The sequence below is a fragment of the Ctenopharyngodon idella genome, chromosome 12 (genome assembly GCF_019924925.1).
Source record: "Ctenopharyngodon idella isolate HZGC_01 chromosome 12, HZGC01, whole genome shotgun sequence".
Taxonomy (NCBI): Eukaryota; Metazoa; Chordata; class Actinopteri; order Cypriniformes; family Xenocyprididae; genus Ctenopharyngodon; species Ctenopharyngodon idella.
The window spans coordinates 9,745,982-9,770,274 of record NC_067231.1 but is presented as its reverse complement, the minus strand read 5'-3'; the positions used below and the strand labels follow the sequence as shown (position 1 = coordinate 9,770,274).

The 24,293-nt window shown below is 38.2% G+C and overlaps 2 protein-coding genes across 3 annotated transcripts in view; both read left to right on the top strand.

Annotated features, from left to right (window-relative positions):
- aclyb (ATP citrate lyase b) overlaps positions 1–13,696 on the top strand; it is a 42,669-nt gene extending 28,973 nt beyond the window's left edge. The window contains exons 17-28 of one of the 2 annotated variants that reach the window (XM_051915166.1): positions 56–252; positions 1,011–1,092; positions 1,511–1,621; positions 1,951–2,078; positions 2,921–3,014; positions 4,997–5,151; positions 5,278–5,428; positions 5,762–5,905; positions 9,459–9,572; positions 9,668–9,750; positions 11,985–12,061; positions 12,905–13,696. In XM_051915166.1, the coding sequence (XP_051771126.1) occupies positions 56–252; positions 1,011–1,092; positions 1,511–1,621; positions 1,951–2,078; positions 2,921–3,014; positions 4,997–5,151; positions 5,278–5,428; positions 5,762–5,905; positions 9,459–9,572; positions 9,668–9,750; positions 11,985–12,061; positions 12,905–12,999 (1,431 nt within the window). In that variant the 3' untranslated portion in view covers positions 13,000–13,696. Of the gene's footprint in view, positions 1–55; positions 253–1,010; positions 1,093–1,510; positions 1,622–1,950; positions 2,079–2,920; positions 3,015–4,996; positions 5,152–5,277; positions 5,429–5,761; positions 5,906–9,458; positions 9,573–9,667; positions 9,751–9,963; positions 11,965–11,984; positions 12,062–12,904 lie in introns of those variants that run through there. The other variant, XM_051915167.1, reaches the window with a different exon arrangement.
- A 2,893-nt stretch (positions 13,697–16,589) lies between these two features.
- Positions 16,590–24,269, top strand: klhl11 (kelch-like family member 11). Its single transcript, XM_051914218.1, has 2 exons — positions 16,590–17,173; positions 20,817–24,269. The coding sequence occupies exons 1-2, from the start codon at positions 16,641–16,643 to the stop codon at positions 22,402–22,404; spliced, it is 2,121 nt and encodes a 706-aa protein (XP_051770178.1). The 5' UTR covers positions 16,590–16,640; the 3' UTR covers positions 22,405–24,269.
- The last annotated feature ends 24 nt before the right edge of the window (positions 24,270–24,293 follow it).

Below are 24,293 nucleotides of genomic sequence, written 5' to 3'. Positions count from 1 at the left end.
CTTTATGCAAAATATTAGTTTTTTTCATGAGATTCTATCAATGTGTGTGTTTTAGGTTGGTGGTATAAAGCCAGGCTGCTTTAAGATCGGGAACACAGGCGGAATGCTTGACAATATCCTGGCATCAAAGCTGTACAGGCCGGGCAGCGTGGCGTATGTGTCCCGCTCAGGAGGAATGTCTAATGAACTCAACAACATCATCTCACACACTACAGACGGTGTTTATGAAGGAGTTGCTATTGGAGGAGACAGGTAACAAACAGAACATGTCCTGTCCTTTGGAAATTGACCTTATGACAAATAAATGACTGACAGCCCAAATAGCCAATCTAATCACTGCTTGAGAAACCACTGCTTTGTTTGACAAATTTTTTTAACTATGGTAATAATGTGTTGTTGTGACACATGCAATTTGAATATTAGGTGTCCAAATCATCTTATGCGTGGATTATTTGTTTTAATCCGAAGAACAGAAGTATGCTGAATGGAATCCTGTGTGAATCTCTGGTTTCAGCATCTCAGTAATAAATAACATGACATGCAGCCGAAGTAAACATAATTTTAAGAAAACACACACAAAAAAACACCCCTTTTTGCATTTGTAGCGCGTCCGTTACACATTTGTCCTTTTGTTAATGTCAATGTTTATGACTGTTCTTGACACTTGGGTAGATGTTCCCCTGTAATTTTACTGTTTTCTCATCTTCTACCGTTATATTTAGTGTTTCAGCATAACAACCTTATATGAAATCTTGTGCTTTCTGATTTTTTCTTGATGATAAACTATTATAAACTGCAGTTGAAGTAATTTATTCCAAAATCATCAGGTACATCAGCAATCTGACTCGCGTTGTAATTTTGTTTGACCGACATACAGTAAATAGGGAACCCGCTCTTGAAAAGGTGGTAAGCTCAATTAAAGCAGGACTCAGAAAGTACTAATTATTACTTAATTGAGCTAATAAACAGATCCGCAACTAAGATGACTACTGTGTCACTCTCATCCTCAGATTTCCAGGCTCTACATTCATGGACCATGTGCTCAGATATCAGGACACTCCAGGTGTCAAGATGATTGTCGTTCTGGGAGAGGTGAGATCATAAAGATTTGTGCACCTTTAACCACGATTATGTTGTATACTCTTATGGAATAAAAAGGCATTTTTACTTAAGACAAAAAAAAAAAAAAAAACTTTCACGCGTCAGTAAATGATTATCATAGACATATGCCAAGAAAATCCAACAAGGTGGTTCTGACTTTTGCATATTTTCAGTATAATATCATTTAAAATTATTCACCCCCAATCCTTTATTTATCATTGAGATTATTTTAATGTCTGTAAAAATGGAAAGATTTGTTAACATGTTCATGTAAAATCCACTGGTGCTCTGTTCTTTGTATAAATATATTTTTCATAAATATTCTGTATACAGAGTTATAACTAACTAATATGTAAGTAATATGGCACTGTAATTTTAATGATATTGTGTGTGCTGTGCTGTCTTTTAGATCGGAGGCACAGAGGAGTATAACATCTGCCAGGGCATTGTAGACGGCAGAATCACTAAGCCAGTCGTGTGTTGGTGTATTGGAACGTGTGCCACCATGTTCTCATCTGAGGTACATCTTTTATATGGCTTTAGAGTCACTTATTGCGTATTGGCCCTGGCCCAATTGGCACCCTCAGCCCTTGTGATTCTCCTCCGAGTCCACACTTGCAATGCAAAGGAGGCATTCGAGAGCACCCTTTTGTCTCATAAATGACATGAGATACCCTTTGGTCTTGTGGGCTTCATGGACTTGCCCCAAAAAAGGCAACATGAAGTGCTGCATTTGGGACAGGGCCATTGAATGTTATGAGACTTTTAATGTGTGATTACCTAACCAAGTTAGCACAGGTTAACAGTATTAACTGTTAACATAATATTGTGTTAAATTAAATGTTTTAGGTGCAGTTCGGCCATGCAGGCGCATGTGCAAATCAAGCGTCAGAGACCGCTGTGGCCAAAAATCAAGCACTGCAGGAAGCAGGTGCATTTGTGCCCAACAGCTTTGATGAATTGGGTGATGTTATTAAGTGAGTAACGGATGGAGCAAGTATTCAGACCACTTAATTTGAGAAATAAATTACAGTTATGAGTTGAAATTGTTTTGCCATCAAAAAATGTTTACAATAACGACAAAGAATTTTTAATTTACCTAAACACTACAATTTTAAGGCATTGTAGGTGCATGTGATAGTTTGCTTAGTATTCAATAGGGGTCGATAATATACCATTTAAAATGATAAACAGGTAAAAAAAAATTTTTATAGTTTCTATCACGGTTATAACGTCCAGTGCCACAGCATAAGAACACAAAATAGATGTGTTGGTAATTCAAGTCTGCAGTCTAAATTGAATTGAGTTGTGCCTTCACTCGCTTTAAAACAAAAACGCAGTGCAAAAAGATTTGTGAACAAATGACTCATTTGAGCTGGTTCTTTTAATGAATCATTTTTACTCATGTTACTGGTTTGAATCAGTCTGATGAATCCTTCACTAAATTAATTCACTGAATCTCAGAATTAAAATAGTTTTGTTTTAATAAATAATTATGTATCCTTGAAATGTTAATGATTGTTTAAATAAAAAAAAAATAAATGTACCAAATTTGTAATAATAGGTCTGCATATGTTTGAAGTTTTCAAGAGGACAATTTTTTCATTAGTTTTTTATATATCGTTATCAAACTAAATATTATGAGATTATCATAGTAAACATTTTTTATTTATATTTCCTACCCCTAGTAATAAAAATGTGATTTATTGTCAGATAAATGTTAAATTGTGTAAATTTAGTCCAGCAATATTAATTAATACCCTCATTTACCTTTTAATGCTTCAACTATTTTGTAAATTTTCGCTATTTTGTTGGGAAGGTTTGTGTATGATGACCTTGTCGCAAATGGAATCATTGTTCCAGCACAGGAAGTTCCTCCTCCTACCGTCCCGATGGATTACTCCTGGGCAAGAGTAAGACTTGCATTAATGCCTTATTTCTGTACATTATGATTTTCTTGTTTGTAGTATTATGTACAGTCCCTGTCAAAAGTTTGAAAACATTACATGTTTTTTTTTTTGTTTTGTTTTTTAAAGTCTCTTATGCTCACCAAGGCTGCATTTATTTAGTCAAAAATACAGTGAAAACATTAATATTGTGAATATTATTACAAATTAAAAGAACTGTATTCTAATTAAATATTTTTAAAATGTAATTTATTCCTGTGATGGTAAAGATGAATTTTCAGCATCATTACTCCAATATTTTGTGTCACATGACCCTTCAAAATCATTCTGATATGCTGATTTGCTGCTCAGGTAACATTTCTTATTATTATTATCAATGTTGTAATATTAATATTGTTGGAAATGGTGATACTTTTTCCAGTATTCTTTGATGAATAGAAAGTTCAATGAACAGCATTTATTTGCATTTATTAAATAGAAATCTTTTGTAACATTATAAATGTCTTCATTGTCACTTTTGATCAATAGAATGCATCCTTGATAAATAAAAGTATTAATTTCTTACTAAAAATGTTTGAATGGTATAATTGTTTCCACAAAAATGTTAATCAGCAAAAACTGCTTTCAACATTGACGATAATAACAACAAATATTTCTTGAGCAGCAAATAAGCATATTAAAATGATTTCTGAAGGATCATGTAACTGAAGACTGGAGTAATGATGCTGAAAATTCAGCTTTGCCATCACAGGAATAAATACAATTTTTAAATGTAATAAAATAGGAAACAATTATTTTTAATAGTAATAATATTTCACAATATTACTGTTTTTACTATATTTTCGATTAAATAAATACAGTCTTGGTGCATATAAAAAAAACTTCTTTCAAAAACATTAAAACATTTGAATGTTTCCAAACTTTTGACAGATACTGTATGATGTGCAATGTCCTGTAGTGTTGCTGTTGGTGTGATGAGAATCAAGAACTCACTCTCGTTCAGAATACCAAAACACTTGTATACTCTGTGATGTTAATCATCGGAAATGTCTTTAAAATGCTGAGCCGTTTTCTTTAGTTTTCTTTAGCGCTTTAGTTTCACTATCTGTCCAAATTGTTGTTGTTTTTTTTTATTTCTGAGTGACTGGCTAAAGGAGATGATCACACAGAATGTGGTTTTGCTCTTAAAAACACAAGATGCATAATAGGTACTATAGTATTGCAGTTACTAATATGCAATAACTGCAGAGCCTCAGCACTGATGAATGGAAAAGAAGGCAGGGTCTCGAGCGCAGGAAGTGCAACAGTCAGACGTCCGTCTATCACATTTACATAGAAAAACGGTTAAAAGCAGTGGAACTTACCGTAAACAGCTCCAACTGAGCTTTATGATTGGCCCAAAGCAGACTTCTTATGATGGCACGTTCTGTAGTGCCATGTAGTGCTCGTACCGGTAATCTTCAGTCTTTGTTCAGACTCCGCATCATACCTGTAATTTACTGGTAATGTTACAACTTCTCATATCAGGAAAATGCCAAAAAAAAAACGATTTACTGGTATTTTTGAAAAGGTTCTGTTCACACATGATTTCGTATTGGTAATTTACCAGTAAAGAGTGTGTGTGTTAAAGGGGTTATTGTGTGAGCTATTTTGCTCATCCTTTATTTAATAACACTGTAATTGTTTCAGAACAGCAAATACAGAACAGCAACTCTCCTCTAAACAAGGAGGTCATAAAGTTGCTATGTGACACAATAAGGGTGGACTTCCTCTAGATAATGTGCATAATGTAGTTTCACATTCATGTGGAGAAATTGGATGGAAACCCTGCATGTCTCGAATCGTTATAAAATTAAGGACACCGAAAATTGCTGGCTGCTAAAATGCAAAGTAAATAGGAGGATATTGAAATGTTAGTAGATATTTAGCCAATTTTCAAGTTGTATCTGAGCTGTTCTGTGTGTGTGTGTGTGTGTGTGTGTGTGTAGGAGCTGGGGTTGATTCGAAAACCTGCATCGTTCATGACTAGTATCTGTGATGAAAGGGGCCAGGAGCTCATATATGCTGGTATGCCCATCACAGAGGTGTTCAAAGAGGAAATGGGCCTAGGAGGAGTGCTAGGCCTGCTGTGGTTCCAGAGGAGGTTTGTTAAGTAAAATTCATTAATTATGTAGATACTTATATTTATAATGAAATGCATTGGCCAAGCATTTGTCTACTTGCATAAAGTTCTGGCTTAGAAACATGAGTGCATGTGTGTTTTTAACAGATTACCACGTTATGCATGTCAGTTCATTGAGATGTGTTTGATGGTGACTGCGGATCACGGGCCAGCTGTATCTGGTGCTCATAACACCATTGTGTGTGCTCGTGCCGGTAAAGACCTGGTGTCCAGTCTGACCTCTGGACTTCTGACGATAGTAAGATCAGTCACTGTACACATGACAACTGCTTTACTAACTAAACCGGTTCTGCTACTGTCTGGCAAGAACAAGAGTTTAGTAACATCATATCAAATATGAAATATAAGCAGAGCCGGGCCATATTTGATTTTGCTGATATTTGTTGATATCTGTTGTTGATTTAAAAGTAATATTACAATCATTAAATATTAAGAGAACATTTAATTATATATTTCATAATTATTATGTATGATATTTAACATTGGTATGATGAGAAACAGAAATATAATAATTAAAAAAAAAGAATGTTATATTTAAGCTGAGACTAAACTGTTTGCTCCTTTTCTGCAGGGAGATAGATTCGGTGGCGCTCTGGATGCAGCTGCTAAACAGTTCAGTAAAGCATTTGACAGTGGCCTGCTGCCCATGGAGTTTGTCAACAAGATGAAGAAAGATGGCATGCTTATTATGGGCATTGGGCACCGAGTCAAATCAGTAAATACTCACAAATACAGAGAAACACACTGCATGAGACCAGATTACTTATATCAAGGGATATCAGGATAACAATCTAACACCTAAACATAAGTCTTAATTTATTATTGCATGTAACATAATTTTCAGTTCCCTTTTAAAGTGGAACTCAACACTGCATCTTGGATTGACGTTATGGGGAACGCCATCAGCATGACTGGTGTCTGAAGCATGTGTAAACACCAATAAACTATTGACATAACACGCGGAGCGCCCTCTCTCGAGGGAGTTGAAGGCATTCATAGCGATGTATTCGTGGTTGCAGACTGTTATAGCTTGATTCTCGATAGAGTTATAAGAATCTAGCTTTTGAATGGAACACGTTTGGCTCTCGGAAGAATTAAATACATGATGTTATGTGGTTGCGGTGAGAAGCTCAACCTATGCTTGACTCTCTCTTGAGGGATAAGAGTTGAGCGTCTACACCCCACAGTTTGGGTCCCGCAGCCACCATAGTTGCAAGGTGGGACTCCTCCATGGGAGGAGTCTAATGGGAAGTCCTTTCCCTTTCAAGATTCCTCCTGCTAGCTCTACTGCTTTCATGTTGGTTTCTAATCTTTAAAAAAAAGGATGAAAAGAAACTGATTAATGTGGAATGTCTAATTCTGAGTAATTAATTGCAGAGAGAGTTGAGTTGGATGTTATTGATAAATCAGCCCCCTCTGCTATCCACATAGAGGTGAAGGTTGTACTTCACCTCTGGATCTCCTGAGGCAGATCTAGCCATCCATGCCACAAAGCACACAGCCTATGAAATTGGATGTTTAATTGTTGCTATAGTTGCCACGGAGATGCATCTGTGATAAGGAGAAAGATAAATTCTTTCTCCTTGATGCTTTAATCTCAGGTTTCGAGGAGATATGTCCCTCCCTGGCAGTTTGTGGTATTAATTCAGGTATTACTCCCACATTAAAGTAGGGTCCCTTGCTTCCCTTTTTAAACCCCACTTATCAATGTATACAATCCTAACAAGCAGAGGCACCTTGCTTAAGTAAGTGGTCCTCCTTGTTATTCTGCACTTTTCTTAATAAAGTGATTGGAATCGACCTGGATTCTGGAAAGAATGCAAGTAGGGTGTAAGCACTCTCCCCTTATTGACTTGGGGTAAATACGTAGAGCTGCAGCTCCCCTGCGGTTTTCCAAGGGGTAGAGTTTATAGCAAGAACCTGTTGCATCTAAGAATATACACTATATTGCCAAAAGTTTTGGGACGCCTGCCTTTACGTGCACATGAACTTTAATGACATCCCATTCTTAATCCGTAGGGTTTAATATGGAGTTGGCCCTCCCTTTGCAGCTAAAACAGCTTCAACTCTTCTGGAAAGGCTTTCGACAAAGTTTAGGAGTGTGTTTATGGGAATTTTTGACCATTCTTCTAGAAGCGCATTTGTGAGGTCAGGCAGTGATGTTGGTGAGAAGGCCTGGCTCGCAGTCTCTGCTCTAATTCATCCCAAAGGTGTTCTATCGGGTTGAGGTCAGGACTCTGTGCAGGCCAGTCAAGTTCCTCCACACCAAACTCGCTCATCCATGTCTTTATTGACCTTGCTTTGTGCACTGGTGCGCAGTCATGTTGGAACAAGTAGGGGCCATCCTCAAACTGTTCCCACAAAGTTGGGAGCATGAAATTGTCCAAAATGTCTTGGTATGCTGAAGCATTATGAGTTCCTTTCACTGGAATTAAGGGGCCACGCCCAACTCCTGAAAAAGAACCCCACACCATAATCCCCCCCCCTCCACCAAATTTTACACTTTGCACAATGCAGTCAGGCAAGTACCGTTCTCCTGGCAACCGCCAAACCCAGACTCGTCCATCGAATTGCCAGACAGAGAAGCGTGATTCGTCACTCCAGAGAACACATCTCCACTGCTCTAGAGTCCAGTGGCGACGTGCTTTACACCAATGCTTCCGACGCTTTGCATTGCACTTGGTGATGTAAGGCTTGGATGCAGCTGCTCGGCCATGGAAACCCATTCAATGAAGCTCTCTATGCACTGTTCTTGAGCTAATCTGAAGGCCACACGAAGTTTGACTCTGCAGAAAGTTGGTGACTTCTGCGCACTGTGCGCCTCAGCATGCGCTGACGCCGCTCTGTGATTTTACGTGGCCTACCACTTCGTGGCTGAGTTGCTGTTGTTCCCAATTGCTTCCACTTTATGATACCACTAACAGTTGACCGTGGAATATTTAGTAGTGAGTAAATTTCACAAATGGACTTATTGCACAGGTGGCAACCTATCACGGTACCACGCTTGAATTCACTGAGCTCCTGAGAGCGACCCATTCTTTCACAAATGTTTGTAGAAGCAGTCTGCATGCCTAGGTGCTTGATTTTATACACCTGTGGCCATGGAAGTGATTGGAACACCTGAATTCAATTATTTGGAGGGGTGTCCCAATACTTTTGGCGATATAGTATATGCCATTCTTGTACTGCAGGCTTTTGTATGAGAATTGAGGTTGCATCTCCCCCCTGAGGTAGTGGTAATGGCCAAAGTTGCAGTTAAAAATTTTCTCCCTGTGGCAATTCCACCCTGAGGTAGAGGTAATGGCATCAGGTTATGACTATAACCATGGTTCTCTGAGAAGGGGAACAAGATACTTCATCTCATTGCCATGCTTTTGGGCCTGTCTCCTTCAGACAAAAAAGTTGATGTATATTCAGGTATATTCCTATTATACTCAAGGGCACTCCGTGTGTGACTTCATGGACTGCCGTCAGCCAATGATTTATTGGTGTGTGTTTACATGTGCTTCAGACACCGGTCACACTGATCGTGTTCCCCATAGTGTCAATCCAAGATGGAGTGTCTCGTTCTCCTTCTCAGGGAAAATCATAAAAGTAGTTCCTACAGCCCAAGTCAAACAATAGCTTTGTGTGAGCAGCAGACCAAAATTCAAGTCAGAAGACAGTTGGTCAACCCGAAAAGGCATCACCAGGTATTAAGAATGCCCTGTGGGAGTGAGGAAGACTGTCTTCCATTCCATTTGTGGAGGTACTCTGTGAAGATGGTGACTCCCTTCAAAAAATCAAAACAGGAGAAACAAGAGCCAATGGGTGTCTATTACCATAATGTCCACTGAAGGCTAAGATAAGGGTCAAATGAGGCCAGCTTGAGTAAAAAAAATAAAAAAAAAAAATAAAAAATTCCAGGGCAATACAGCTGTCCTTATATAATAATGAAGGGAAAAATGTCATTAAATGAATGAAGTTGTTGAAAAGGGAAAAATCTATGAATTTGGCATATTTTATTAGTATTTCTTAGAAAACAAAAACTGCTTCACTGATTTGAAAACCCCCAAATCTGTTCAGCCAAAATACCCCCCAAAAATTCTGTCATCATTTACTCACCCTTATGTCGTTCCAATCCAAACCAATAAGACGTCATTTTGAACACAAATATATTTGTTATACTCATAATTTTTGTCCATCCATAGAAAATCTGTACAATCAAAATTTTCAAGCTTCAAAAAGTACATAAAGACATTGTAAAAGGTTTTTTTTTGGGGTGACAGATCAATAACCCTGATATGAGGGTGCAGATCCTGAAGGACTTTGTGAAGCAGCATTTCCCGTCAACACAGTTACTGGACTACGCCCTCGATGTAGAGAAGATCACAACCTCAAAGGTGACATTATTACTGATGCCATTTAATGCATGTATATTTAGTTGTGTGATCATTTCTCATGATGCTAATATTAAAATATCTTTCGCTTTCTGCAGAAACCCAACCTTATTCTAAACGTTGATGGTTTTATTGGTGTGGCTTTTGTCGACCTACTAAGAACATGTGGTGGATTCACACGGTAAGTCAAAAAGAGTATCGTATTTAAATGTATTATTAATTGAACTCCATTCCCTAAAATCTTTCAAGTGCCAGGATTCCCACAGTCATGGAAAACACAGAAATATCAGGGAGTTTTAAAGTTGTGATTTCCATTGAGCAGTTGCTTGAATTCAAAAAATGCAACTTGAATCTCTGTTACGCAAGGAGATAACTATACATCAATTCTGTGCAGAAATGCCACTGAGTTCTCTGGGCCAAAGCTCATCTCAGATAGTCCAAAAGACAGTGGAAATGTGTGCTGTGGTCAGATGAGTCCACATTTCAGCTTGATTTCGGGAAAAAGGACATTGAGTTCTCAGTCCTGAAGACCAAAGGGACCATCCAGACTTTCATCAGCGACAGGTGTAAAAGCAAACTGTCATGGTATGGAGGTACATCAGTGCAAATGGCATGGGTGACTTGTATATATGCGTGAAGGTACCATTGACATGGAGGTGTATACTGGGATTGTACAGAGACATACTGTAATCAAAATGACATCTTTCCTGGGAATCAAGACAGTGCCTCATTCTGCATGTGCTACAACAGAGTGGTTTCTTAGACTCTGTACATTAGGATTATTCAATTGAAGTTCCAAGAGGTCTGGTCTCTATATTACCTTCCCTGCCGCGGTCCGGACAATAATTTTTTGGAACAGTTATACATTTTCATTGGAGCAGCCATAGTAGTTTGTAAAAGAAAAAATCCCAAACACTCAAAAAAGTCATCAAAGTCCCTGAGAGCCATAGTTTATGAGTGATGTCTAAGAAGTTTTAGCAATATTTACCAAAAAAAAGTAACAATTTCTCCCAGTTGGATATTAATATAAAAAGGTTAGATCAGATGTTTTAGCAGGCTTTTTTCTTTTTCTTTTTTTTTTTTTTTTTTAAATTTAGACCTATGTGTATGGCACATAGAAGGCCTTGGGACTGAGAAAACATACTGGGGGAAGGGCTCACCTCTTAAGAAAAGTATGGACCATTTTTATATTTTGCTCAAAGTAATAAACTAAAACATGCAACGTACATAATCTAGTAATCAAAATTCTCATCATGAGGACGAAGTTAACTAGTAATTTCAAATTTTTTTTTTTGTCATCCCTTGCCATCTCTAAATAATTTTCCAAATTATAACATTGCTTATTATGAAATGCTCTTAATATGCTGATTAATAATGCTAAATGTATGGGGGAAAAAACTAAATGTCTACGTGTTGACACAAACCTTGTAACAAATGGTCAGAGTAATCTGTATGACAGATAAAAATAATTGTATTTCCTGCATTTTGGTTTTCTGCAGCATTTTAGCAAAAGTATCTATTTTGCTGCTCACCGTGTTTCTGCTACTGTTGTTTAAAAAAAAAGTATCATCAGTAGCTCTTAATGTGGCGCTTTACGTCTTTAGCGGGAGAGAGAAGCAACACGCACAGAGCAGGAAAGGGCTTGAATGAAGAACGTTTGGCTCTAGATGAAAAATATTAGAGGATGTAGCGCCGAAAGATGATTACCTGTAAATGAGCCTAAGCGTTGTTTCGATGCGCTGCTCACTTTAAACTGTAGAAACGGTAATTATGTCCCACGGTCCGTATGGAACCAAGCGGAGACTGCGGTTCGCCATTTGAATACCACTGCTCTACACTGTAGAGTGGATGTGTTTGACTGGCCTGCCTGTAGTCCAGATCTGTAAAATCTGTAAAAATTTAAATGTGTGGCCTAACCATATCCCTAACCCTACCCATAAGTTATCCCTAAAATCAGAGGGAAATGATAGCTGAATAACACTGATATAGAAGCACCTAACCCTGGTTGTAAGCCTAAACTTAACATAAACTGTTAACTTGTCCCTCAAATCTGATTGGTTTAGTGGAATGTTGTTCCAGGATCAACAATGATGTTGATCCAGGAACATGTTGCACTTGGTAAAATCAGATTCTGCCTACACCTCTGTCCCAAGTTTTTTGGAGTGTGTTGCAGCCATCAAAATCAAAATGTGCTTATATTGAAGTTGATCTGAAAATCTTTTCTTTGTACTTTTATCAGTTAAATATAGGTTAATGAGAATTAACAAATCACAAATTCTTAATTTTATCACATTTTACAAATTCTCCCGACTTTTCTGAAAATGAGGTTGTAGTTAAGAGACTTACATTGAATTTCATTGTATGGATCATGTATCTAAACTGAGTATGTTTATGAGAGCTGATTATGTGTTGCAGGGATGAGGCAGATGAGTTCATTGAAATTGGTACTCTCAATGGAATCTTCGTTCTGGGACGCAGCATTGGTTTCATCGGTAAACCACTAAATCACCCTTCACTGTTCAGACACTTACATTCCCACCCATTCTAAAACTTAAGATCTGCTGGAAAAATAAGGTGCTTTCACGCCATGTTGGAATTACCGTAATTATGAGATTCCGACTTGTAAAAAGCATTACGTCCTCGTAGAACAAGTAATTACAACTCTTGTAAACTATGAATTTTCTGAGAGATCTGACTTGTACCACTTGACAACTGCAACATCATGCACAAACACTCGAAATGACTGTGGCTTGAGCTGTAAAATGTGTTTAAGTAGTTATCTCATAATATTTCTGTTCAATAATTTCTATAATTAGCTATTGTTCATGTCTTAATGCAAGAATAATTTAAAAAAATAAACAAAAGACATACAATACAGTTCATTGTAGCTAGCACACAGTTGATTACATCTAATATGTTGCTAAATACTATAAGTTTACTGAACTATAAATTTATTTAAGGCTTTTGCAAATGTTACTTGATGTATTTTGGTTTTGTCTATTGATTACTCAAATACACATGGCATAGAAATGCATAATTCTGAGTTTGTGAGTAGAACATCACAGGTTGTCATCTAGTAATTATGGTAATTACGACATGGCATGAATGTGGCAATATCCTCTCTTACCGCAAATGTCTGCTATTAATTTTTTTTTTACTTTAATTAATTTCTGTTTTGGACACCAAAAGACAAATATATTTGTGTGAAAATTGCAGCCTGGGGGTTGTGTATATAATTTGTGTGGGTCAGGGTATGTATAAAAAAAAAAAGACATTTTATGATTATTTTATTTATTTTTGTTTTTTCATATTTGTTTTCACTGTCAATCCCTCAGGTCACTATCTGGACCAGAAACGTCTGAAGCAGGGTCTCTACCGCCATCCGTGGGATGATATCTCCTATGTACTTCCTGAGCACATGTCTATGTAAACCTGGAACCAAGATGTGGAAACATGTCTATTTTATTACTTTACAATAGTGGAAAAGGGAGGGGTAAATTATTTAGTCATAACCAAAGAGATACACTAGCAAAATACTGAGAGGAGTAGGTAACTTTCGCAAAGCATGACAATTCTCAATTTAATTTTAAAACAGCTGCTTATAAAGCAAACTTAATTTTTACTGTACAATGCTATTGGCCATAACATTGGTAACACTACCACGAACCTTCCTTTGCTTTGGTTAAAATTAACAAATGTTGTGTCATTAATGAGTCTTCAGGCTGTGAGTTTTAATAGTCTGAAACTGAATGAAGACACCACAGCCTGTAGATGCAAAGCACCAAATTCTACTGCATACTCTCAAGTATTACCTGTTATGTTAGCATATAAGTTTTATAGTCTCAACAGAGTTTGTAATAAGATCTATAAGCACTTTGAAATGTGATTAGAGAAAGGGCACATATTTGTGTTTGTATTTGTCTAAAATATTTGGGAAGCATGTTTATGCATGACTTCCCACTGTTTTAAAACAAAAATTGAAGTTCTTTCACACTGAACCTTAAGTAACAAACAGCTAAGTGCACATTTATCACTATTTGGGAAAAGTGAAACTAAATCAGCTTCTATTGTGGTGTTTTTATGTGCAAAATTAAGGTATTTTTGAGAATAAATTTCTTTATTGGTTATTTGTGTTATATAATTTTCATATTTTGTGCAGCATTCAACCCTGGTCATGGGTGATCTCTTTATTGCAAAAACAATGACATGAAATGCATGTCAGAATTTTCTAAAATGTTGTGAGTGTACTGATTTTAATAGGCACACTGCATCTTCACTAACAAATTGATGCCTTGCAAGGAATTGGACGAGTCGACATGCTGCATTTACTGAAGATTTGTTGACGAATGTGGAGAAAAGGATGGGGTGCTAAAACAATATTGCTAGCCCTCAAGTGTTGTTTTTAAATGGCTCATGTTGTACACATTTTGGATTTTATTCAGAAAAGTTAAACAAATTTTAAATCAAAATTTTGAAAAAAAAAAAAAAAAATGGATAGCTGAACAAAATTGTTAAAATGAGTGTTTTAAAAGAAATGAAATGAAATGAAAAGAAATGAATAGTTTTAACTTTACTTTAAGCTGTGCACAGCTGGAGACTGAATCTGTGATTTGGGAACTTAATTGTGTGAGAAGGGAGTAAACTGTCAAACTGGCCCACTTCTGTGACTCACTTCTGATAGTCATTCATAATGAAGTGGAGCTTGTTTTCTGAGCTTCACTTATTAAATTAATAAAGGCTGGAATATACATGAAATCTAAACAGATTTTAAAACTAGACAAACTCTTGCTGACTTTGTAAATGGTTACAGACAAAAACAAGACATCTTACACTAAACAACTAAACCTAGGTGCACACTGCACAATTTACTGTATAATAGTCCTTTATGATGTCAGACTGTACGAACAAGGTGTATGCCAAGTCACACTGTCACAAACTGATTATTCAAAAGTGAGAGTGGGATCCATGTGAAGCAAAAAATCTACAAAGATACAAGGAGCTAGAGAACACAATCATACGAATCATACATGATTTCACATAATCATACGAAGAAAATTACATGTTTTCAGCACTTTTTTGTTTTTGGTTTGTTCCAGAAGATTTACATATAATTTAAAGTCTTTTCTAAAATGTGAAAAAATTGGTTTGCATTGAGCCCACTTCTTATGTACGTGATATTTTCCTAATAAAATAGACAAGTGTATAATATGTTGTTCTTTCATTCTCTGTATAAAAAGTACATCAAATACACAAATTTCTATCATACACTCCAGTTTTTATTAATATAGAAATTTAAATCTTTCCAAAATAATCTTGCATAAATACAGTGAAAAAAAAAAAAAAAAAAGAAACGGATGCAAAATAGTTTATATTTCCTGTCCACAAAATTCACAAGTATAGGAAATATTGAGCTTAAATCTTTCCAAAACATGCTTAGCAGGATAAATTCTATGAAGTATTTTGTAAGACCCAAGAAATATTTAACCCAAGAAATATTACCAAATAAAGAAGACCAAAAAAATCTTGTAGCAGGAAAGCACACAGAACAAAGAGCATTTCTTATAACCTTGTTGCTATACTGTTGTTTTTAAAGGGGGGGGACGGAGTATTTCTGTGCCAAAAATTCTCTTCCAAATCCTTACAGGATTCGGAATCTCTTTTTCGAGTATGGGCATGAGTGGTGTCAACAAGGTCGGAATTCCTTGTACGGGCACTTCTCCCGGAAGGGCGCGCGCTCACACATCGACCAGAGCGAGAGAGCAAGAGCACGCCCATCAACACGCGTTCATGCAGCGCTGCACAGGTCACAGGACTTCAAGAAATCAACAATGTCACCAAAGAAGTGTGTTTTTGGTTGTGAGGGAAAGATAACCTTGCTTCCCAAAGAACCCAGCGTTAAGTGGAGCTGAGAGTTTTGTGCTCAAGTAATACATTGATGCGCTCTCTATATTTGTTATTAAAATAACCATAGAAACTGGTAGTTGCAATCACTTTTTTATTGGTTAAAATGAATGGAGAATATCTCGTGTTTTTCCGTGGCTGCTCGAGCCCTCAGGATCGGCGCTTATGGTTTCATAAACAAGGCCCAGTTCTACTGGATTTACAGACCGTTTGAAACTGAAAGATGGAGCGGTCACAGCAATAATGATCCCGGTCATGAGTCGGAACCGCAGGTGGCGAGTAAAACTGCTTTAAATGTCTGTTTTGTTGGCAATAGGCGCCTAAGTGCGTATAATGTAAACAACACGAACGTAGTGAATTCATAAATTCATTATTCATTATTCACTATACGCTATTCATTATAGTGATTCAAAAGTTATCCAGGGATAATGCGATGGTGTATTGTGTGTGTTTAAATATATCTGTTTAACTGACCATTGATAGCTTGCAGACGATCGCTACACAAAATCTGCGCGTGCTCGTGACAGCTCGTCACTCTAGCTCCGCTCACAGGACACGCCTCCAGGCGCTCGGCTGTTTTCGGAAATACTCGGTACAGCGTATGTATCTTTTATAAATATGATAAAACTAAAGACTTATTGGAGATATGAAGGATGCACTACTACTCTATAGGTACTCAAGATTAACATGAGATTGCTGCCCCCCAATGAAAATATTCTGACAAGAATTCCATGTTGATTTCCACTGAACTGTTTAAAGTAACGTCACACTCTTTGGAATCGCGTCAAGAGCAATAGCAAACTCTTTTGGTTTAACAGGTAATTGGAATTTCTGGAGAAATTCAGTATATGACAACAAATACTATGGGTCTTTCATATCAAGTGTCGCGCTCAGAGATAAGTGACGCCCAGCTTTGCTTCCCCTTTCAGCACGTAATGGGTGGAGCTTGACCTATATGTCAGAACGGTAGATTTGTTCACTGAAAATGTGTAAAAATCCTGATGCATTTTTAAATTTAACATAAATACTAATATTTATGTCCTTTTGTAATGTTATATTTACTTATCCCTTCCCAAATCGCCCCCTCATGTCTTGCGTCAGTTCCTGTAACGTCAACAGAACTCTTGCGTTGTATGGTGTGTGTGCGCATGTGCATGCTGAGCGCTGTTTATGTTGGAGTGTGTGTGTTTGAGTGTGCTCCACCACCTCAACATACTGCGCACTTTACGAACCGACAGCGCGGACACCGAGATGGCAGCAGCCGCCCCGAACCCTGAGGACGCTAGCCGAAACAGCGGTAGTCCGAGCGCGGCGAGCTCTCTATCGGGAGACGGAGAGTCCGAGGAGGCCGAGGAGTTCGCCTCCGCGACCCACTGCTCAGAGCTCTCCCGACGGCAGAACGAGCAGCGAAAGCTTGGGCTCTTCTGCGACGTGACGCTGGCGTTCAGCAGCTCTCCAGAAGCCGCCAACAGCTTCGAGTTCACCGCCCACCGCTCAGTCCTGGCCGCGGCCACGGATTACTTTACGCCGCTGCTCGGTGGTCAGTTTTCGGAGTCGGTGACGCGGCGGGTGGAGATGAAGGAGTGGAGCAGCGAGGCAGGCCTCGACCAGGAGACGGTGGAGAGTGTAATCCAGTTCATGTATACGGGCGAGATCCGAGTGAGCACCGCAAATGTGCATGAGGTGCTGGAGCTGGCGGACAGGTGAGAGAGACACATGCAGATCATAGGCTGTGTGTCAAAACCCAGCTGCCTACCTGACAGCGTTGCTGGTATGTCTGATCACTCAAATGCACATTGGGCATCATAGACGCAGTCCATGTCTGACACATTTGGGCATCACAGGCAACTTCAGAACAAGCAGCGTTTTTGGCATCGTAGCTGCTTGCAGCATTTTTGGGAGGCATTATAGGCGTCTTTTGCAGCATTTTGGGTACAATAGAAATTGACGTTTGGTATCATAGACACCTTCTGAACCTTGCAACCTTGCTGGGCATCACAGGAGCATTTCAGATCGGCAGCATTTGTTCATCATGAGCTGGTTCTAAAGCAGCAATATTTTTAGGCATCATAGGTGTGTCCACCATTTTAGTATATAATACACATTTTGTATAATGTCATTGTGGCTTTTTTCTCCATAGAGAAGTATTTCCTCTCTAAAAATGAAAATTCTACCATCATTTACTCACCCTCATTCAGTTCCAAATTTGCATGATTTTCTTTCTTCTGCAGAACACACTGTCCCTATGGTTAAAAGTCATTGAGGTTCCAAAATGTGCATAAAGTAGCCCCTACAACTCCAGTGGTTTTATCCAATGACATCTTGTGTCATGATGTTAAGTCACATGACACTCAAAAACTGAGGTTTGATGTTATGTCGCCATATTTGATTTGGGCTTTGTGTACCATGTGAATTGATAGATAGTGATTTGAGAGTAAATAACCACTTAGATTTTTCTCTGGTAATCAAAGTGATCATATCATAGCTTCAGAAGACTTGGTTTAAACCACTGGACATGCATACAGAGTTGAGTGCATAAGGTTTCATACTTTTTTTTGTCTCCGGCTGTGCGATTTAATAAAATCGCAATAAAATCAAAATGTAAAATGTAATAAAATGTGAGCTTGTGCAATTTCTACATTCTTTTGTGCGCTCAGAACCAATTAGAATGCAGTGTGCCTAAATCTAGCACGAGAACAGAGCACACTTACAACTACGGCATGGAAGAAAGCACAGAAACCAGGAAAATCATTTCGGTGGCAGGATAACTTAGTTCCAAATAAAAAAAATCAACAAAAATCAACTTAGGTTCTGGAGGGCCACTGTTCTGCAGAGTTTAGCTCCAACCCTAATCAAACACACCTGAACCAGCTAATCAAGGTTTTCAGGATTAATAGAAAGCTACAGGCAGGTGAGTTTAATCAGGATTGGTGCTAAACTCTGCAGTACAGTGGCCCTCTAGAACCGGAGTTGCCCATCCCTGGTCCAGCGCATTTACATAGAAAAACAATGGCACATTCCGAACCGCAAAAAAAAAAAAAAAAATTAATACAGGCATTTGCTAACTGCACACCATACGAAAAGAGTTTAGAAAGGCATGAAGAAATAACTGACTCTGTCACGTATCATTTATGCAGATTTGGTACACGCAAATATCATCAATAAAGCCGGCTTCCAAAAAATGATACAGACAGTTGTGTGTGTGTGTGTAAGGAAATATTGCTTCAAAATCGTAATTAAAATCAAAATCCCAATATTGATAAAAAAATCATGATCGCTTTTTTTGTCCATATTGCACAACCCAACTTCTAAGATTATAAACCTCTTGTAAAATTTATACAGGAGATAAGACATTTAATATTTCATGCTGCACTTTAGAGCTACTCAAAATATTTACATTTCCCACTAGACAAAATAATAATCTACACCAATCATTCTGTTCAAAACTTTCCATCCACTTTGCTCTTAAAACTAGTGGTCAATCGATATGGGTTTTTAATGGCTGATGGCCGAGAGCATGGTGGCAGATATATATATATATATATATATATATATATTACACAATTAAAAGATCACAATTAACACATACACAACAACGCTACATTAAAATTATTTATTTCATTTAATTGATTTCATTCTGATTGGAACAAAAGGTGTTCTTGTAAACGTAGCTATTAACAGCCAATCAGAATCCACCCAACTTTAACAGACTCAAGCATTCAGAGCGGTTGGTGGCATAACTGCAGCACTAGTTTATGTTAAACAGACCGTTATAGTGCATTGCTGTTGATGGCATTATGGGCTTTCTTTGTTTGAATTTTTCAAGATTTGGAAAAGTTTTGTTTTCATGATGCAAATCTTCCATCATTGTAAAAATACAATGAATATGCAATATGGTGTATATATTTAGTCCCTCTCTAGAGTTAATTTGAGAGTATATGAACATTGAATGGCTTAAATGTAACATTACTAGACATTGTTTACAAGCTGTTTTATTGATGCCTTTCTGCGGTTGAAACACTGAGACATGATACAGATTTCTGTAAGTTTTACTGTATCTTTCAAAATAACATTGATGTTTATTTTATGCTATAACTAGCAGTAAAGAGGAGGAGACGATCAGTTCACGTGCGCTCCGCGCTGCCGCTTGAACTGAGCCGCTACAGCAATCTGTCACGCCACATTAAATAAATTTGACAGAATTTGAAAGCTGAGGCTTTGTTTTTTTTATCAAAAGTAACAAAGCACAAATCTTATTGCAATTTACTGGATGGGAGTTTTGTTCACTCATCAACTGAAAATACCATAGACTGAAAGATCTGTTCTTGGGATTCAAGAATCTATATCAGTTCATTAAACAATTAAAATCAAGAAATCGCTATTTTCATCCCAGCCCTACTGCATTAGGTCTTAAAGGGATAGTTCACCCAAAAATGAAAATTTGATGTTTATCTGCTTACCCCCAGGGCATCCGAGATGTAGGTGACTTTGTTTCTTCAGTAGAACACAAATGATGATTTTTAACTCCAACCGTTGCGCTCTGTCAGTCGTATAATGCATTTAAACGGTAACACCATCTATAAGAATAAAAAAAACATGCCAAACAAATCCAAATTAAACCCTGCGTCTCATGACGACACATTGATGTCCTAAGACACGAAACGATCGGTTTGTGCGAGAAACCGAACAGTATTTATATAATTTTTTACCTCTAATACACCACTATGTCCAACTCCCTTGCGCATCCGGTTGGTGAGGTCTGAACGCGCTCTGACAACGGAAGTGATGTCTCGCGCCTATACTTCAATGAGTGAGAGACATCACTTCCATTGTCCGAGCGTGTTCAGACCTCACCAACCGGATGCGCAAGGGAGTTGGACATAGTGGTGTATTAGAGGTAAAAATTTATATAAATACTGTAAATAAAATACTGAAGAAACAAAGTCACCTACATCTTGGATGCCCTGGGGGCAAGCAGATAAACATCAAATTTTTTATTTTTGGGTGAACTATCCCTTTAAAGTGATAGCAGCATGGATCTGTGTACTTAAACACATCCATTTTCATTCCCAACTCTTTACTTTTGCAACTGAACTGAGGTGAAGAAAGGTGACTTTCTGTGCACACACTTTTAATGTGTCAGTCAGCGCATACTGCTTTGAGTTCGTTTCATAGCTTATTGCATTTAATAACTCTTTCATTGTTATTATTATTATTTGCATACCCCGATATATATATCGTCATAAAGCCCAGCCCTAGCTGACTACTAGAACAAATATGTCTTACCTGTAATGTTGTGGGTTTATTGTAAGACCTAAAAGAATGTTTTTTCTTTTCCACTCTTAGGTTCTTGCTTGTGCAATTGAAGGATTTTTGTGGAGAATTTCTCAAGAGGAAGCTCAGCCTGGGCAACTGTGTGGCCGTCCATAGCCTTGCACACATGTACACTTTGGATCAGCTGGCCTTGCGTGCTGCTGACATGATTCGCCGCAACTTCCACAAAGTCATTCAGGATGAGGAATTTTACACACTTCCATTCCACCTGGTCAGAGACTGGCTGTCTGACGCAGAGATAACAGTTGACTCTGAGGAGGTTCTGTTTGATGCTGTGGTCAAATGGGTTCAGAAGAACTCAGAAGAACGTGTGAAGTATTTCGAGGAGCTCTTTCGTCTCCTCAGGCTGCCACAGATAAAGCCGACCTATCTTACAAGAGTTGTGAAGAATGAGCCATTGGTCGCACAGAACGCAGCCTGCCTACAGCTTGTGTCAGAGGCTGTGGAGGGTCATGCGATTCGCTTCGAGAACCTCAAATCTGCAGATACAGAGTTCTGGGCCTCATACATGGCCACGTTCCAACCAAGATTTGGCCAGAACATGGATGTTATCATGGTGGTCGGTGGGGTCTCTGAAGGAGGCGACTATCTGAGTGAGTGCGTAGGGTACTTTGTTTACGAGGACCGTTGGGTCAATTTGCCACACATCCATAACCATCTGGATGGTCACGCTATTGCTGCCACTGATACACATGTATACGTGGCTGGGTCCATGGAACCAGGATTTGCCAAGACGGTGGAGCGTTACAATCCAAATCGCAACACCTGGGAACAAGTGAGCAACCTCACCACACGAAAGCATTCCTTTGGCCTCACCTGCATCAAAAATATTCTGTATAGTATTGGCGGTCATGGCAACTTCAGCCCCGGCTTCAAGGATGTGAGTGTCTACGAACCCGACCAAGACAAGTGGCACAACTTAGAATCTGCCCCTAAGATTTTGAGAGACGTCAAGGCCATTAGTGTCGAAGATCGATATGTTTACGTAACGGCGCGAACACCCGTAGATACCGACAGCGATGATGGGTTGAAGACGGTCACTACTCGCTACGACACTGACAGTCGCCAGTGGCAGGAAGTTGACTCCTTGCCGCTTATCGACAATTACTGCTTATTCCAAATGGCTGTAGCGTCGACTAACTTCTACCACACAGCTTCCTGCTGTCCCAAGAGTTATACCAACGTACGTGATGATGCAGCTCGGCAGAAGATCAGCGCAAGGATCTCTGATGATATTCTTGAGAGTCTTCCCCCAGAAGTTACCAGTATTGAGGGGGCAGCTATCTGCTATCTCGGTGATGATGTGTTTGTGATTGGTGGCTGGAAGAACAGTGACGATGTGGATAAGCAGTATCGAAAAGAGGCGTATCGTTATTGTGCTGAGCGCAAGCGCTGGATGCTTCTGCCACCCATGCCTCAACCACGCTGTCGTGCCACAGCGTGCCACGTGCGCATTCCCTACCGCTTTCTTTATGGGTGTCAGCGCTACCCAATGCCACAGAATTTGGCACGCCAAAGGGACCGTATGCAGCAAATGCAGCAGTTACATCGTCGCACGTTAACTCTACGCAGGCAGTTACAATCGCAGATTGAATGCTGAGAGTCCTAATTGCTCTATAGAAGAACTGCTGCAAAAAAAATGTGATAATATAGTGTCTTCAGCATTCCCATGATCCCATTCTCATTAAGATGTGTGTTATTTGTTTACTTGACATTTCATCACTGGGAGAGTGAATGAAATGGCTAATGCTGATAAAGAGAGTATTTTCAATGTGACTGTGTGTATAATGGAATCCTATAAATATGTGAAAAGATACGCTTGTAAATATTCGTACACATGAAACATTGTTTCATGGCCTTGCATGAATTTGCCTTATTCCCGCTGTTGGCAAGTTGCAGAATGCTGCACATAATTTATCTAGAGTCATAACGTTCCATGTGGTGATGGTTGTCCTGTTACATTTGTGGGTTTTTCGATTATTTTGCAGGGAGTGACAAGTGTTCTGAATTATTTTATTTATTTATTTATTTTTTGTCCCGCTGTAATTATTCGGCATTTCAAACCCACTCACATTTTTTGAGCAAACCATGAGTTACTACAAGAACCACGGCATCTTTATTCTTCTCACTTGTTTATTAGTTCCTGGTCTTAATTGTGATGATTTGATTTGTTTTGCACTTAAATGCAATGCTTTCACAGTCTTTGGCTGTATTTGCAAAAATGCATTCTTCACAACTACAAGCACTTCATTTCAGCATTAGCCCTTGTCTTAATCTTATCATTTTATTTGATTTATATTTGTTCTTTTTCATCTTTTAAGCACAGGGAATAAACACAGTTATGGCCTCAGTTATTGACGCGTGAAGGCTACACATAATACAGTTGCAAAACCATACACATGTTCAGAATAAAGTTAAGGAACCATTACCTCAGTGTGTGCGGGACCTTGCAACCGTACAAAATTATTTTGTCATTAGTCTTGCAGTCTATGCCAATTCAAGATCTCTTTAAAGACATTTGGTTTGTGTTCTGTCATGCAATTCATGTAAATAATTGTTAACGTTTGATTTGAATAGTGTTTTGTTTTTTTTGTTTTTTTCGCAGTGAACTGTTGTACATTCCATATTATGATATGGCTCATACAGATGGTACCATTTATGGCATCCTTGTCTTTATTGCAAAAGCTTTTTACAATCCTAATATTTTTATTGAACATCAGTTTTCATCTTTTGCTTGTTTCATCTTTCTACATTCCTTCATTTTATCTTTTACAATGTGTGATGTTTAATGTCTTACAAGAAATCTCAGTGCACTTCACTGGGTGAAAATTTGTGAAGCAATCATTGGCACCATCAAGACCAGCTTAAACATTTCATAATGTTCGCCTGAAGAACATTTTACTGTTTTTGTAGTCCACACCAAAGTCTTAAAGAATGTCATCTTAGCTGACCTAATGTTATGCTTCGATGTTAAAATCTTTACTAAATGCAAGATAGAAATGGCTTTTGACAATGTATCTATAGCTCTCGTCTTGACTTGTGCAGTTTCATAGTAATATCATACGAGAAAAAACAATAAGACGTACATTGATTGAACATACATTAATAAGCTTTTTTCAAACATTTTCCTGCATATTGGAGACTCTGTAGAATCTTAGATCTTGTATTTACTCAATGGGAAATGTAAGTTTTGTGTCTCTCATGTTGAGATGTGGTTTAATAGTGTTTAAACTCTATATCAGTTTTCTCTCCTTCATGCGCAGAGGGAAGGGGTGTGTATGTATGTGTGTGTGTCGACGGAGAAAGTGTCTGACAATAAGAGTAGCAAGGCTGGGATGTTACCTTATCCCGCTCTCGTTGTTGTAAAGTCTTTCAAGGGCGAATATAGTTTTGTTGCATGTGTTATAAAGTATGCACATGTTGTGGATCTCAGTGATTTACAATAAATATTTATTAAAAATCTGATATTGTCCACGAGTTCTTCTGCCC

Bases quoted from the DNA above. Each gene is read 5' to 3' on its own strand.
- klhl11 (XM_051914218.1), top strand. From the start codon at position 16,641: ATGTTGGAGTGTGTGTGTTTGAGTGTGCTCCACCACCTCAACATACTG. The intron at 17,174-20,816 runs GTGAGAGAGACA...TTCCACTCTTAG, and splicing joins GTGCTGGAGCTGGCGGACAG to GTTCTTGCTTGTGCAATTGA.